The 17,241-nt window shown below is 50.5% G+C and overlaps 1 protein-coding gene across 2 annotated transcripts in view; it reads right to left on the bottom strand.

The window, feature by feature from the left end:
- Nucleotides 1-7,067: 7,067 nt before the first annotated feature.
- Nucleotides 7,068-17,241, bottom strand: part of REXO1 (RNA exonuclease 1 homolog) — a 30,065-nt gene continuing 19,891 nt past the window's right edge. For both annotated transcript variants that reach the window (XM_082206266.1, XM_082206267.1), the window contains exons 10-16: nt 16,737-16,850; nt 15,960-16,033; nt 14,575-14,685; nt 13,395-13,510; nt 12,182-12,320; nt 10,341-10,461; nt 7,068-8,876 (exon numbers count right to left, since the gene is read on the bottom strand). In XM_082206266.1, the coding sequence (XP_082062392.1) occupies nt 8,788-8,876; nt 10,341-10,461; nt 12,182-12,320; nt 13,395-13,510; nt 14,575-14,685; nt 15,960-16,033; nt 16,737-16,850 (764 nt within the window). In that variant the 3' untranslated portion in view covers nt 7,068-8,787. The remainder of the gene's footprint in view (nt 8,877-10,340; nt 10,462-12,181; nt 12,321-13,394; nt 13,511-14,574; nt 14,686-15,959; nt 16,034-16,736; nt 16,851-17,241) is intronic.

Below are 17,241 nucleotides of genomic sequence, written 5' to 3'. Positions count from 1 at the left end.
TTTATACAACATCATGTCCTTCAAATATATATATATATATATTTACAAGAAACTTCCAATCGTTCTTTTTCTATCGTCGTGGTATTATCTCGCAGTTTTGTTTTGTATCCTTTTTCATACATCCTACTAAGATATTTGTTACATTTATTTAATAATAATAATAATAATTAATTTTATTTATTTCCCGCCCTCCCTAGGCAAAGCTGGGCTCAGGGCGGCTAACAACAATAAAATAGTACAACATGTAAATAGTATTTAGCGTTCGCAAGTGTCATTCCAGTTCTGCTAAGGCGGTGTTATTTTTGCAATATAGTCTTATATATTCCTTAAATATTTTCCATTCTTGTATCATCTTATAGAAATAAACTAAATAATAAAAATAAAAAAGTCTAAGATAAAAATGAGAAAAACCTAGAATTGTACAAAGCCTTAACGGGATGCCGTCTACAAAAATAGTTTCACTGAACTATTCGATTACTTCTCGTTTCAGGGATTTTCACGGTATTTCGTTTGTTTTGTGTAATTTCTCAGTTCTTTTTTCTACTTTTGACATAACTGCTGGCTCAGAGTGGTCTTTAGGCTTTCCAAGGAGTAAAGTTTTCTGAGCATGTAAAAAGATCACCATCACCACCACCTCTCTCCTGTCCATTTTAAAAAGAAGGGTCACTCTCGCCTGGGCAGGTATAAATGAATGGATCTACATTTGCGTCAGCCATCGGCCGCAGCAATAACACAACAATACAACATACGAAGAATAGAAATAAAAAGTCAATTATATACAATACATTTTAGGGTTTTGAATCAATAGTGGACTTTATTCTGATTGCCCCAGCTAAAAACCTTGCCACCTTTGCTGTCACCTGCTCATCTGGATCTGCCAAGGGAAAGGACCCTGGGGCAGTGGCTGGGCGACCCGGGATGGATGATAAAAGAGGGGTGATAATCTCATTCCTCAAGTCTTTATCAAGAGGGCAAGCCAGAAGGGCATGTGCCACCGATTCGGGACTGCCGTCTCCACAGGGACTTTTTTCGTGTGGGATCTGTTGGAATCGTCCCCTAAGTCCAGCCGAGGGCAAGACATTCAATCTTGCAAGAGTCGAAGCGAGTCTATATTTTAGAATTGCTCGGTTATGCAGATTGGGTGCTGGAGTCGAAATGGGAAGAAAAATAGTCATGCCATGGGCAAAATTTCCTTATTGTGGCCAAGCTGTTCTGACGCTCGATATCATTTAGGTAAAGGTAAAGGGACCCCTGACCATTAGGTCCGGTCGTGGCCGACTCTGGGGTTGCGGCGCTCATCTCGCTTTACTGGCCGAGGGAGCCGGCGTACAGCTTCCGGGTCATGTGGCCAGCAGGACTAAGCCGCTTCTGGCAAACCAGAGCAGCGCACGGAAACGCCGTTTACCTTCCCGCCGGAGTGGTACCTATTGATCTACTTGCACTTTGACGTGCTTTCAAACTGCTAGGTTGGCAGGAGCAGGGACCGAACAACGGGAGCTCACCCCATGGCGGGGATTCAAACCACCGACCTTCTGATCGGCAAGTCCTAGGCTCTGTGGTTTAACCCACAGCGCCACGCGCATCCCGGCGCTGACAAATTAGAGAGTTTGCTTTACTAAAACCCAAAGTGAGTAGCTGCTGTGGTGATAAACCACAAGAGCGAAGTTTTTGATAGACCATTTTGGTCCAGGTGCTTTTGGGATCTTGCAGCACTCGGGATATTAGACCGGGGGGGATTTGAGTTTAGGCAAAGCCAGGACAGCAAAACCTCAGGGCCCCTAATCCTGGCTCTCCCTCTTTGCTGAGGGATTTTGCATTCGGCGGCTGGGCAAAGAAAGAGATGACTTCTTTGCTGGGGACACCAACAAGGTCTGACAAGCGTGGAGAAGGCTTGGAGAGACGATTTCCTCCTAAGCCAGGATGGGATGGTCAAAATGCCACCAAGGCACCAGGAGATGTGGAAGCCCACAGATGTGCAAGCAATTGGGGAAACCACCCGGTTTCGGTGGAGGGTTTGCAAAGAACACCTCCCTGTTCTGTGCGATGATGCTTAGGATGGAGAGGACACTGCCTGCAGACTGGCCAGAGTGGTGCATGCTCTGGTTATCTCCCGCTTGGACTACTGCCATGCGCTCTCCGTGGGGCTGCCTTTGAAGGTGACCCAGAAACTACAACTAATCCAGAATGCGGCAGCCAGACTGGGGACTGGGAGTGGAGACCACCTAACACCAGTCCTGAAAGACCTACATTGGCTCCCAGGACGTTTCCGAGCACAATTCAAAGGGTTGGTGCTGACCTTGAAAGCCCTAAACGGCCTCAAAGGCCCAGTAAACCTGAAGTGGTGTCTCCACCCCCATTGTCCAGCCCAGACACTGGGGTCCAGCTCCGAGGGCCCTCACTGAGTGAAGAGAGGTTGTGCAGGGAGCCAGGCAGAGGTCGCACAGCCTGGGAGTCATTTTGGACTCACTGCTGTCCATGGAGGCGCAGGTCAGTTCTGTGTCCAGGGCAGCTCCATCTGTACACAGGCTGAGACCCTCCCTGTCCGCAAACTGTCTGGCCAGAGTGGTGCATGCTCTGGTTATCTCCCGCTTGGACTACTGCCATGCGCTCTCTGTGGGGCTACCTTGGAAGGTGACCTGGAAACTGCAACTAATCCAGAATGCGGCAGCCGGACTGGGGACTGGGAGTGGAGACCATATAACACTGGTCTTGAAAGACCTCCATTGGCTCCCAGGATGTTTCCGAGCACAATTCAAAGTGTTGGTGCTGACCTTGAAAGCCCTAAACGGCCCAGTATCCCTGAAGGAGCGTCTCCACCCCCATCATTCAGCCCGGACACTGAGGTCCAGTTCCAAGGGCCTTCTGGCGGTTCCCTCCCTGCGAGAAGCGAAGTTACAGGGAACCAGGCAGAGGGCCTTCTCAGGGGATGGAACACCCTCCCATCAGATGTCAGGGAAATAAACAACTATCTGACTTTTAGAAGACATCTGAAGGCTGCCCTGTTTAGGGAAGCTTTTAGTATTTGATGAATTATTGTATTTTAGTAGTTTTCAATGTTTGGTGTTTTTAATATTCTGTTGGGAGCCGCCCAGAGTGGCTGGGGTATAAGTAATAAATCATTATTATCATCATAAAATTCTATGTGCCTGTGAGCTTGCTTTCAATCCCAAGCTTCTTTTGTGTTTCATCATTTTCTTTCGATTGTGAGGCCCGGCAGCATCTCAGAACTAATTTTTCTTTCTTTTTGTAAACCTCTCCAAAATAAGCTACAACATGCACAGGCGCCAATAAAGAAATGAATTTAGGCAAGCGGCAAGCCAAAAATGTGAACATCAGCGGCTGATATTTGCCACACTAACTTCCATGTCCGGAGGATGCCATCGAAACAGCCATGCGTTCATTTTTCATAGCTTTTTTTTGGTATGTGGTTTGGCCCGGAAAAGGACCTTTGCACATGTTCTTTGGTTGGAGAACTAGCTTGGAGGGAAAACTGCGCTTTGGGGCTCACAGATCTGGTCCGGGAAGAGTGGATTTGAGATGTGCGCATTGAAACAAGCAAACATCGGCCCTGGGTGCAAATAGTAAAAAAAAAAATTAGGTAACAAGAGCACAGATGTGCTCAGGAGATCAATGGCTTTGCACCCTTCGGACGTCGCTCGCTAAAGAGCTTACCTCCATCCTCTAATCAGCTTCCTGATCCCTGATCGATCCGTTGGCTCGCTAAACCCCCCATCCCACCCCAAAAAAACCCTTCTTCGCGTGCCCCATGCTTTTGGCTGACCGTGCAACCCCCCCCCCGCCTACAATTTGCTCCGGCTGTCCAGGAACAAAACACAGTTTTATAGGAATGAAATTGCCTTTCAAAAGGTGGGATCGATCACTCCCGATCACCCCTGACCCCAACGGCCTCGTGGCTGCGCGGAGGGGGCTAAGCTGAACGAAAGGGGCCTGAATGCTTCGCAGTGGGGGTTCCCCTCTAAAAAACCCCACACTACTGGGACGGCCGAGCTGGGAGATTTCCCCCTTCCCAACTGCTAGCCTTCTGTGAATCAACACGGATTTCTACAGTCCTGGTGGGGACATAGCGATTCCCTTATGTAGAAGGGCTGTGGGGTTTGGGGCTTTTTTAAGTTTGGGGAAAAGGCAAGGAAGAAGTGGTTTATAAAAGGATGCACCGCCAAGTAGCTACAGAAAAGGGCTTTTCTCCCCCTCTCCTAACACTAAAACTCGCAGACTATCCAACGAGGCTGAACTGCTGGACAGTCCAGGCCAAATGAAAGAATCGCAGAATCGTAGGAAGGGATGCTAAGGATTGCAGAATCACAGAGGGTTGTCAAGTGCAACCTTCTGCAATGGAAGATCATTGAGTACAGAGGTTCCCAAACTTTATTCCAAACTTAAGAATGGAAAGCGTAATGCTGGTTGCCAGCAAAAGAGGTTCAAAGACTCTCTCAAGGCAAATCTTTAAAAATGCAGTATAAGCACCGACAACTGGGAAACACTGGCCTGCGAGCGCTCCAGTTGGAGAACAGCCTTGACCAAAGGTGTCGTGGGCTTTGGAGACACTCGAACTCAGGACAAGAGGGAGAAACGTGCCAAGAGGAAGGCACGCTTGGCAAATCCACACCGGGATCAACTCCTGCGTGGAAACAAATGTCCCCATTGTGGAATGACGTGGGGATCCAGAATTGGCCTCCACAGTCACTTATGGACTCATTGTCTTCCATAAACACGGTTTTAACAATCTTACTCAGCTATGAGTGATCACCAAATAATAATAATAATAATAATAATAATAATAATAGTACTAGATTCTGGTAGGTAGCTGTGTTGGTCTGACGCAGTCGAAATATATAAAAAAATTATCCAGTAGCACCTTATGAGACCAACTAAGTTAGTTCTTAGTATAAGCTTTTATGTGCATGTTGGTCTCTAAGGTGCTACTGGACAATTTTTTATATATAGTAATAGTAATTATTATTATTATTATTAATATTATTTAAAAAGGCAAAGGGACCCCTGACCATTAGGTCCAGTCGTGGCCGACTCTGGGGTTGCGGCGCTCATCTCGCTTTACTGGCCGAAGGGGGCGGCGTACAGCTTCCGGGTCATGTGGCCAGCAGGACTAAGCCGCTTCTGGCAAACCAGAGCAGCGCACGGAAACGCCATTTGCCTTCCCGCCGGAGCGGTACCTATTGATCTACTTGCGCTTTGACGTGCTTTCGAACTGCTAGGTTGGCAGGAGCAGGGACCGAGCAATGGGAGCTCACCCCGTCATTGCAGGGATTCAAAGCACCGACCTTCTGATTGGCAAGTCCTAGGCTCTGTGGTTTAACCCACAGCGCCACCCGCATCCTTTATTAATATTATTAGCCAAATATCACCTGATTGGAGATGAGCAACTGAAATTCCTGGCTGCAAACTGAAGCAATCTTCAAATGCAGCCACGGAACCAGCAAACTAGGGACGCTTTGGTGTCGCTGGAAGAGGGGATGGGGAGATGAAATGGGATGCTGAAACCCCCCCCAAAAAAAAAAACACTGAACCGGTGGTCGATTCAGTGAGGAGCTTTCGACTCGGGGACATTTCTTTGCAAGGCAGCTCCCTTCAGACGTCACGAGGCGCAAACGGGTTGTGACAGGTCCATCGATATCTCAGCGGGAGACTCTGGGCCGGCCAGCCACCCTCCCTGCTTCTGTGACTTGTCCATCCCACATTTGCCGGCCAAAAGGAGCTTACAAGAGGCAAATTAACTGGAGAAGGGGTTTTAATGAGGCTCAGCGCCCTGATCAATAGCATGGACAATGGGAGGCTCTGGCGTAGGGGTGGCGATCGGGGGCTGACCCCCACGAGGAAGCCAGCCAGGGGTGCAAACAAGCTTAAAAGAGGCATGTTTAATGCAGCAACGTCTCCATCGCCAAAAAGCCCGGCCGGCTCTGCCTGACCTCTGACCCCCACCTCCCAAAGGCGAGATGCCAGAGTCGACGGCCCAGTGGGTTTCGTTCTGAATTTTCCTTCGTGATCCGGACTCAAGCAAGTTGGGAGGCGACGCGCCAGGTTTCCTAAACTGTGCCCGGTGTGGAGAGAGCCGTTAAGAGAGCAGCCTTCCTCCCAACACCAGAACTCGTGAAGATGCGATGGAGCTGGAAGCTGGGGGATGCAGGGGAAATGAAAGGGCTTCTTCGCGCCGTGCAAACTATGCCGAAGCGAGAGAATGCAAATAGTGTGAACTACGGCACTCCTATCCATTCTGAAGGAAATCAGCCCTGAGTGCTCACTGGAAGGGCAGATCCTGAAGCTGAGGCTCCAAGACTTTGGCCACCTCAAGAGAAGAGAAGATTCCCTGGAAAAGACCCTGATGTTGGGAAAGATGGAGGGCACAAGGAGAAGGGGACGACAGAAGACGAGATGGTGGGACAGTGTTCTTGAAGGGAGCAGCATGAGTTTGACCAAACTGCGGGAGGCAGTGGAAGACAGGAGGGCCTGGCGTGCTCTGGTCCAGGGGGTCACGAAGAGGCGGACACCACTAAACGACTCAACAACAACAATGGAACTCCTGCGAGCGAATGCAAAAAGTGAATGCATTTTCAGCGTGGGGTTGAAGCCTGCACCACCGATTGGTTTGCCTGTCGTGACATCATAGAATGCTCATCCAACGGTGAAGGAGAATGAAGACAGGAAGCTGCCTTGTAGACTCTCAGGAGGGGAATGGCTCCTCTTAATAAGAGAAACCTCCCTCCAGTGGTTATCCGGGATACATATCCCCTATCTAAGAAGCAGCATTCGGCTGTCTCAAGAGGGACTGCGTTCTTCCAAGTTCTTGCACGCAGAGCTGGTACTTAGACCAAGTATGGAGGAAACCCAACGCCCTCTCTGATTTAAACTTGAAGGTTTCTGGCTTTTCGCAGGTGAAACCTTTGGCAAAGTTGTGGCCTTTCAAAAATAAAATCTCAGAATTATCCACACACACACCCCTTTATCCCTGAAACACTCTCCAGTAAGCAGAATAACACACACACACAGAGAGAGAGATAATCTCTAAAACAACCAATCGTGCTTACCACAAATAGCCAGGATTTTTTGTTTATTTAAAAAAAAACATTTACAAAATAGTGTTAACAGGTTTTTACCAGTTCTGCATATACAAAACCTACAGCGCCTGTTTTTTTAAATTAACTGTACAGTGTTAACAAAACAAAGGAGATCTGGGGATCGTCTACCAGGGAACGGCTGAGGTCAGCTGCAGAGGAGGTCGACCTGTGCTAAGGTTATTATTATTATTATTAATAATAATAGGGTTTTTCCCCCCCAGGGGCAGAGGAGACTCGCTTTCTCCTCTTATTACCCTTGAAGGGAGGAAGGAAGAGGGCAGATTGGGAGCTGCAAGAAACATGGAACTGGTATTTAAAGGGAACGAACGGGTTCCGACGGCGTTGGGAAACATTTGAACTCTTTAGGCTCTCTCCTTAAATGAAAATTCGGGGGACAGAGGAGGGAAGTGTTTTGTCAGCTAAAATAGCTTGTAGTGCAGAATTGTCCCCTTGTTTTAAATAGATAGCCAACACACACACCCCGCCCCACCCTGTCTTCTAACTTGCTCTGTTCCTAGAACATTGTTATTTACACTCACGGATAACTGAGCGTGTGTGAATTTGAAAAGGTGGATTCAACCATCACCCCACTTTCTGTTTTACGCCAAAGCAAATATTTCCACCTGTATATTCCCCCCCCCCCAAGCGAGCTGGGTTAAGTTTCCCCACGGGGCGTTCACAGAGCAGCGATTAGCAATTATTAGGAAGAAGCGTTTCCTAGTGTTTTTTTAAAAAGTCGTGGTCGAGCTTGGAAGTTAAGTGCGATATGCTCTGAACAGTGGAGTTCCCTGGATTTGCAGTTGCGAAGGCGGAACGAATCGTAAGGGTCCCTGCAGCGACTCTGCCACGCTCACGCCCCGTTTTCCACCCTGGAGGACTTGCGCAACTGCCGATTCGGGGTCTCAGGTGGCGAACCCGTCGTGGGAACGGCTGCCAGCCCCTTATCCGGGGCAATCCGACGGGGCAATCCTCTGCATTGGGAAAGAGTCCGATGATGCAAGCAGCAGAAACCGGGGGGGGGGGCTGTTTCGCTGGGAGACGGGGCGAGGGGACCCCCTGTTTGCAGGGCGACCCATTTCCTGCGGGTCGGCACCAGCCGGCTGCACTGAAGGCCCCCAGTGCTTCTGGTGCAGGCGCAATGCCCTGCCATACCCACGGTCGGGACTCAAACGCGTATCCGTGCCGGCAGTTCTGCTGCTCTGCCAGCCGCACGCCGCCTCCGCCTTCTCCCCTAGGGTTGCAGGTTTGGAGGCAGCCCGCTGCCGGATCGGAGCCTCTGCAGCTTGCCCGAGTCGCCACAGCCGACTTCCCGGCGTGCGGCGGCGCACAGGGGGCCCCATATTAAGTCCCCAAAGGAGAAGCTAGATTTCCGTTTTTCGAGGTTCGCGAACGGGACGGGGTTTCGGGGAGTTAGGCGCCGCCCAGATTTTATCCTGGAGTTCTCCGGCGGGCCTACAGGTCGTGGGGGACGGGACATTGCGGCCAGACTCGCGAGGTCGCACGCTTTCTCAGTGTGACGGCAGAGGAGTGGTGGTGCCACCAGCAGCAGCTACGCAGGGATACCTGCGAACACAGAAGGGGGGGGTATGTCCATGCTCCCCAGAGGCTGTTATTGTTATTATTATTATCATTATTGCACTGCACCGGTAAAAGCGGAAGAGGCGAAGGAGGAAGAACGGCGGCGGCCCCTCCTCTATCACCGCTTCACTTTCGCGTCTTCTTTGATCTTCCAGATCATCAGTTCCATGCACGCCCGGGCGTCCTCGCTCGAGTCATGGCCTTCCACTGCCGGGAAGAAAAACAAAGAGAGAACGCAGGACGTTGTGACTCATCTTCTGGGGAAGTGGTGGTCAAACTCGGCCCTCCGGATGCTTGGGACTACAATTCCCATCATCCCTGACCGCTGGTCCTGTTAGCTAGGGATGATGGGAGCTGTAGTCCCAAAACAGCTGGAGGGCTGAGTTTGGTCACCGCTGCCTTGGGGTGATCAAAGAGGGACTCGGGAAGATGGGAAGGAATTGGGGCGGGGCGGTGAGGGACTGCAATACCTCTAGGATTGCCTCTTTCCATATGAACCTACCCTGACCCTGAGATCATCTGCCGAGACCCTCCTTCGTGTACCTGCCCCTCAGGAGGTTGGAGGGTGGCAACATGAGAGCAGGGCCTTCTCTGCTGTGGCCCCCCATCTGTGGAATGCTCTCCCCAGGGTCGTCCGCCTGGTGCCTTCATTATACACCTTTAGGCGCCAGGCAAAAACATTCCTTTTTAACCAGGCCTTTGATTGACCTCATCGACATCCTATACCCTCTTAAAATGTGGCTCTATTGGGTTATTGTTCTTATTTTGATTTTACATATTGTGATCTTTTCTGTGAACCGCCCTGAGACATCTGGGTATAGGGCGGTATATAAAATCAATCAATCAATCAATCTTGGCCCTCGGAGCTGGACCTCAGTGTCCGGGCTGAACGATAGGGGTAATAATAATAATATTATAATAATTTATTATTTATACCCCGCCCATCTGGCTGGGCCTCCCCAGCCACTCTGGACGGCTTCCATTGAAACCAAAAATACACTAAAATATCACACGTTAAAAACTTCCCTGAACAGGGCTGCCTTAAGGTGTCTTCTGAATGTCAGGTAGTTGTTTATCGCTTTGACATCTGGTGGGAGGGCGTTCCACAGGGTGGGTGCCACCACCAAGAAGGCCCTCTGCCTGGTTCCCTGTAGCTTTGCTTCTCGCAATGAGGGAACCGCCAGAAGGCCCTCGGCGCTGGACCTCAGCGTCCGGGCAGAACAATGGGGGTGGAGACGCTCCTTTAGGTATACTGGGCCGAGGCCGTTTAGGGCTTTCTAGATGAGCAGCAACACTTTGAATTGTGCTCGGAAATGTCCTGGGAGCCAATGTAGGTCTTTCAGGACCGGTGTTACGTGGTCTTGGCGGCCGCTCCCAGTTCCCAGTCTGGCTGCCGCATTCTGGATTAGTTATAGTTTCCGGGTCACCTTCAAAGGCAGCCCCACGGAGAGCGCATTGCAGTAGTCCAAGCGGGACTGTAAGGCTGTTCCTTTATGGGGAAAAAGGGCACTGGGGTGTGTGGAGTTGGAGCTGTAGGACTTTAGAGAGGCTGGTGTTCGGTGGCCAGGGCTTTGAAGCTCAGGAGCGGAGAGGGCGGAAGGCGGACTGAAGACCCCACGGATTCTCTCCCTTGCTCCCCATCCCGCCCCCCTCCATGCACCGAAATCTCACCGCTGTCCTGGATGATGCGCTTGAGGTAGTCAGCCATCAAGGTGCGCAAAGCTCGTTTGTAAGGCAAGCCCAGGCGGTGAGGGAAGACGACAGCCGTGTCCACCACAGTCCCGTGGATGAGCTGCCGGGAGAGACGGACGCAGACAGGGTCAAAGGGTTTCCCTTTCCACCCCCCAAGTACTTCTGCTAAGTTCTTCTGCGCCAGTGGAAACCCTCGCGCCACCAGGAACGCGTCCTCGGACCCCCCACTTGGGCCGGGCGATTATCTGGCTGCCAACTTTGCGATATCACCGCCGGCTAAACATTGCGACAGACTGATAGATCGCGAGGCCTGAAATAAGGACCAGGATACGCAGAGGCATCAGCTGGATTTGTGGTTTTCCAGCGCCGTGATTTTTGCCGTCGCCTGCTCTTGCGATCCACTGCCTGCCCCCCGGGGGAGAGCTGAGCTGGCCAAGTTAAGAGGGGCTGCAGGAATCGAGAGAAGCCTTCGCCAGTGTCCCCCCCCCCACTGTGATTTTTGCATAGCCAGTGCTTTTTTTCTGGGGGACGGACCTACGCAGGGGTACGCATACCCCTAAACCTTTTCTGAATCTAAGTTTGGCCTCATAGGAGTAGGAAAATGAGAGTACCCCCTAACCTTTTTTTTAAGAAAGAAAGCAGTGTGCGCAGCACACGCAAACATCATGATTTGCGATGTATCGCCAAGCCAGAAGTGATGAAACCTGATTTCGCGATATGGACATCAGAACGGTTTCGGACGATATATTCCCCAGCCCTAGACAACCCCCTCACCACTTGGCCTTTAAATTTAAAAGCTGTTCCCACCCTTTCAGACAGATACAGCAGTGGTTCCCAACCTATTTGTAAGCATCTGTAAAATCCTGATTCTCCCCCCCCCAAACATATACCATATTTTTGCATGTATAGGACTAGGTTTTTCCTCTTAAAAATAATGTCAGAAATGTGGGGGGGGGGGTCTTATACACAGAGGCCATCTCCCCCCGATTTTCTTAAATACCCCCAAATAGTAAAGGTAAAGGGACCCCTGACTGTTAGGTCCAGTCGTGGCTGACTCTGGGGTTGCGACGCTCATCTCGCTTTACTGGCCAAGGGAGCCGGCGTACAGCATGACTAAGCCGCTTCTGGCGAACCAGAGCAGCGCACGGAAACGCCGTTTACCTTCCCGCTGGAGTGGGACCTATTTATCTACTTGCACTTTGACGTGCTTTCGAACTGCTAGGTTGGGAGGAGCTGGGACCGAGCAACGGGAGCTCACCCCGTCATTGCGGGGATTTGAACCGCCGACCTTCTGATCGGCAAGCCCTAGGCTCTGTGGTTTAGCGCCACCCGCGTCCCCTCCCCCAAAATAGGGGGCGTCTTATAGACAGAAAAATACGGTGATTCTTATTATTCAAAAAGCGAACTCCTATTCATGTCGAGGAAACCTAAAAGGCCATTCACTGCTAATAGCTCATTCTCGAATTGGCCCCCTATCTAAAAATCAGATTGCCACACCCCCCCCCCCCGTGGGGCGTGTGTGTTGCGAACCAGGGAGATAGAAATTATGCTTTGGAGAGTTGCGGCTCTGGGAAGAAACCAGGTTGGAGGATATGGCGACGGGTTTGGGGTTTGTCCGTAGGACTGGGGGACGGCGATGGGTATGGGGAATAGCCGCCTGATCTAGCGTTGCTCAGTTGCTTCAGTCTGGATGGGGTGGGGGGCAGAGACTCCTCTGTTAAGCCGCTCAAGGGGGGGAAACGACCCCAGCCCACCCTGCGGCTGATACATCGCTGCCTGGCTTTCCCCAAAGCACGCAGAACGCAGAACTGCCCCGTTACCTTCAGCGCAAACAGGTCACTTTCCAGGCTGTGCCCGATCAGGATCGTGTCCGAGCTGAACATGCTCAGGAGGACGGCTTGGACGTCCCGCAGGGTGATGGAGGCATTCTCCAGGTCTGCCTCCGTCACGCCCGAAAACCTGCGAAGGCAAAGATCAACGTCGTCAAGCGGCTGGGAATACTCGCCCTTTCGAAGAAGCGTTTCCACCCCCGTCGTTCTGCCCGGACACTGAGATCCAGTGCCGAGCGCCTTCTGGCAGTTCCCTCATTGCGAGAAGTGAGGTTACAGGGAACCAGACAGAGGGCCTTCTCGGTGGTGGCACCCGCCCTGTGGAACACCCTCCCTTCAGATGTGAAGGAAATAAGCAGCTATCCTATCTTTAAAAGACATCTGAAGGCAGCCCTGTTCAGGGAAGTTTTTAATATTTAACGCTGGACTGTTTTTAACACTTAGAATCATAGAGTTGGAAGAGACCACAAGGGCCATCGAGTCCAACCCCCTGCCAAGCAGGAAACACCATCAGAGCACTCCTGACATATGGTTGTCAAGCCTCTGCTTAAAGACCTCCAAAGTAGGAGACTCCAACACACTCCTTGGCAGCAAATTCCACTGTCAAACAGCTCTTACTGTCAGGAAGTTCTTCCTAATGTTTAGGTGGAATCTTCTTTCTTGTAGTTTGGATCCATTGCTCCGTGTCCGCTTCTCTGGAGCAGTGGAAAACAACCTTTCTCCCTCCTCTATGTGACATCCTTTTATATATTTGAACATGGCTATCATATCACCCCTTAACCTCCTCTTCTCCAGGCTAAACATGCCCAGCTCCCTTAGCCGTTCCTCATAAGGCATCGTTTCCAGGCCTTTGACCATTTTGGTTGCCCTCCTCTGGACACGTTCCAGTTTGTCAGTGTCCTTCTTGAACTGTGGTGCCCAGAACTGGACACAGTACTCCAGGTGAGGTCTGACCAGAGCAGAATACAGTGGCACTATTACTTCCCTTGATCTAGATGCTATACTCCTATTGATGCAGCCCAGAATTGCATTGGCTTTTTTAGCTGCCGCGTCACACTGTTGGCTCATGTCAAGTTTGTGGTCAACCAAGACTCCTAGATCCTTTTCACATGTACTGCTCTCAAGCCAGGTCTCACCCATCTTGTATTTGTGCTTCTCATTTTTTTTGCCCAAGGAAAGCATTAAGATCTCTGATCATTCTCACCTAGTGTTGTAGTCCACGACTTTGTGGTCAGGCTTGACGAAGGTGTCATAGACGACTTTCAGCTCTGAGTTGATCACCGTGACCCGAGTCAGCTCCAGGCCTTGCTTGGTGTAACACTGCGGGAGCCGAAGAAGAGGAGAGAGATATTGGAGGGGAGGTGTCTCAGGAAGCCTCCCTTTCCGCAGACAGCCCTGATCCCCGATTCGCCAAACCCTCGCCTGACTCAACGACCCAGAGATTAAACCGATTTGGGGTCCGGAGAGGCAGGAATCAAGGGGGATTTCTGACAGCTTTCAAGGCTGCTTCTTTCGGCCGACTGTTTCCCAGCAGTTGAGGAAGAGAGCTACGATTTTAGTTATCTTTTTTCAGAACAGACATGGTAGATAGATGAATGATAGACAGAGAGAGATAGATAGATAGATAGATAGATAGATGATAGATAGATAGATAGATAGATAGATGATAGATAGATAGATAGATAGATAGATAGATAGATAGATAGATAGATAGATAGATGATCTATAGATAGATAGACAGACCGACAGATGATAGATAGATAGACAAACCGACAGATGATAGTTAGATAGACCGACTGATGATTGATAGATAGATAGACAGATGACAGATAGAGAGAGAGAGAGTAGATATATGGATAGACAGAGAGACAGATAGATAGATGGATAGACAGATAGACAGACAGACAGACAGATAGATAGATGATAGATAGATAGACATAGACAGATATATAACTAGACAGATAGTCAGACAGACAGACAGATAGATAGATAAATAGGTAGATAGATTGAGTCGTGCCTTGGTTATCGAACAGAATACAGAATGCGTTTGACTCCTGGAACCGTCCTACGGCCAACTGGAAGCCGCGCCGGACATTTGGCTTCTGAAAATCGTTCGGAAACCGGAACACTCACTTCCGGGTTTCGACCACTCGGGAGCCGAAACGTTCGAGTTCAAAGGTGTTCGGCTTCCGAGGTTCCAGCCGTTAAGGAACAGAGCTACGGTTTTAGTTAACTTTTTTCAAAACAGACACGACAGGCAGACAGACAGAGACACGTTTGAAGCTGAAAGAAGCAGCCTTTTTCGAGCTGCCTAAGCCGATGATTTTAATGGCTATCGTTTTTCGAAACCGCCCCAGTTCGCCCCAATCAAACGCTCCACCAACCATTTCGCAGTCTAAGGCGTAGATGCCCGGGTTTCCGTCCGCGCTGGGCATCTTCTCAAAGGTCTTCACAAAACCTTCCAAGCTCTCCTTCCTGCCGTCGTGAACGTGTTGCTGAAAGAGGGAGGAGGAAATTAAAGGGGCAAAGAGAGAAGGAAGACGGCTTATTTCACCTCGCCTGGCTTTAGGAGGACAATGGCTTTGAAAGAGAAGCCTCCAGGTTTAAAGGCAGTCTATCATCATCATCATCATTTTACTAGAATTTATATACCGCCCTATACTCAGGGCAGTTCAGAGAATAAAATCAAGATATAAAAACACAAAATACCTAATAAAAATAAAAACAACAACCCAATAAAGTAAAGGTAAAAGGACCCCTGACCATTAGGTCCAGTCGTAGTCGACTCTGGGGTTGCGACGCTCATTTCGCTTTATTGGCCGAGGGAGCCGGCGTACAGCTTCCAGGTCATGTGGCCAGCAGGACTAAGCCGCTTCTGGCGAACCAGAGCAGCGCACGGAAACGCCGTTTACCTTCCCGCCAGAGTGGTACCTATTTATCTACTTGCGCTTTGATGTGTTTTCGAACTGCTAGGTTGGCAGGAGCAGGGACCGAGCAACGGGAGCTCACCCCGTCATTGCGGGGATTCGAACCGCCGACCTTCCGTTCGGCAAGTCCTAGGCTCTGTGGTTTAACCCACAGCGCCACCTGCATCCCTAACAACCCAATAACGCCCCTCCCCTCCAAAACCCCCCACATTTTAAAAGGGCATAGGATGCAAAACAGATCAACCAAAGGCCTGGTTAAAAAGGAACGTTTTTGCCTGGCGCCTAAAGGTGTATAATGAAGGCACCAGGTGAACTTCCCTGGGGAAAGCGTTCCAGACGGGGAGCCACTGCAGAGAAGGCCCCGCTCTCGTGTTGCCGCCCTCCGGACCTCTTGAGGAGGCGGCACATGAAGGAGGGCCTCGGAAGATGATCTCAGCGTCCGGGTAGGTTCATATGGAAAGAGGTCTTGCGGTCCTGAGCCATTTAAGGCTTTATAGGTCGAAACCAGCACTTTGAATTGGGCCCGGAAACGAATTGGTAGCCAGTGCAGTCGGACTGGGATCGGAGTAAGATGCTCAAACCGTCTTGCCGTCCGGTGAGCAACCTGGTCTAGCTGACGTTCACAGGGACCGGCAGGGTTCCCCAAGGTTTCAAGCAAGGGGGCATTCCCAGTCCTACCTGGGGATTGGGACAGGGGCAGGACTGGCTGCCTGCAAGGGAGGAGCTCTACCAGTGAACTACGACCTGCGCCTAGGTCTAACGACCACGCTTCTGCCCCCTGGGGCTCCGTGACAGAGGACGGGCGAGTTAAAAGGAAACCCAGGAAATTTGAAAGTACTTACTTTTGCGACTTGGCACCCGGGAGAACCAACTGCTCCCGAACAGCAGTTGTAATGGGTTTCCCAGCCACCAGGAACTGAAAGGGAGAGAAAAGGTTGAGTAAGGAGAACACTGTGGCTTAGGAATCAGCAGAAGGTACCAGCTGAACGATACGCAGAGGCTCTCCTTGCAATATTTACACCCTGCCTTTCCCTCAAGCACTCAAGGTTTTAAATTAATAATAACGATGGTGATTGTTGACAACCAAAGGGATGAGATAAATAAGGGGAAGGAGCTGGGGAGGGAAGAGGAAACAGCCAAGATCAAAGCATGGCTCTTTGCCGAAGCCGCATAATGACTAGGTCAGGGAATTGAATTGGTCCGGTACATTATGGTGCTGGAGGAGACTCTTGAGAGTCCCATGGACTGCAAGAAGATCCAACCTCTCCATTCTGAAGGAAATCAGCCCTGAGTGCTCACTGGAAGGACAGATCCTGAAGCTGAGGCTCCAAGACTTTGGCCATGAGAAGAGAAGACTCCCTGGAAAAGACCCTGATGTTGGGAAAGATAGAGGGCGCAAGGAGAAGGGGACGACGGAGGAGGAGATGGTGGGACAGTGTTCTCGAAGCTGCCAGCATGAGTTTGACCAAACTGCGGGAGGCAGTGGAAGACAGGAGGGCCTGGCGTGCTCTGGTCCAGGGTTTCACGAAGATGCGGACACGACTAAACGACAACAAATATTTGTTCTATCCCCTCAGGATGAGTTGCGGGAGAAAAGGAACTCAAATGCAACGCTCTACCTCTCTGCTTGCGCAACTTCCCCCAGTGGTGGACGCATTCCTCCTTGCGGACGCAGTTCCCAGACGGAGTCACCATGTACTCGGTGCCGCAGCGGCAGCAAACTCTGCAAGAGCCTAGAAATTTGGGGGAGGGAGGGAGAAAGAGAGAGATTCAATTAATTGCCGTATTTTCCGCGCCATTAAGACGCACCTGACCATAAGACGCACCTAGTTTTTAGAGGAAGAAAGGGGGAAAGCCCTGTTTCCTGGGGGAAATCAGCTCACAGTTGTGTAGCTTCTTTTGCAAAGATGAAAAGCCCAGTTTTTTTGAGAATCAGCTCAGAGTTGTTGAGCTCACTTTGCAAAGGGGAAAAAATCCTGTTTTCATGGGGTTCAAATCCCTGCTCAGTGGGTGAATCTGCCTCTCAGCCCATCCGACCTCCCAGGGATGTCGCTGGCGATAAAGCGGGGAGGTGGAAAATGACACAGGAGGGGTTATAAATGCAACGAATCGATACTATATGAG

This window comes from Podarcis vaucheri (assembly GCF_965113315.1).
Source record: "Podarcis vaucheri genome assembly, chromosome: 18".
Taxonomy (NCBI): Eukaryota; Metazoa; Chordata; class Lepidosauria; order Squamata; family Lacertidae; genus Podarcis; species Podarcis vaucheri.
This window is presented reverse-complemented; position numbering and strand designations above follow the sequence as displayed.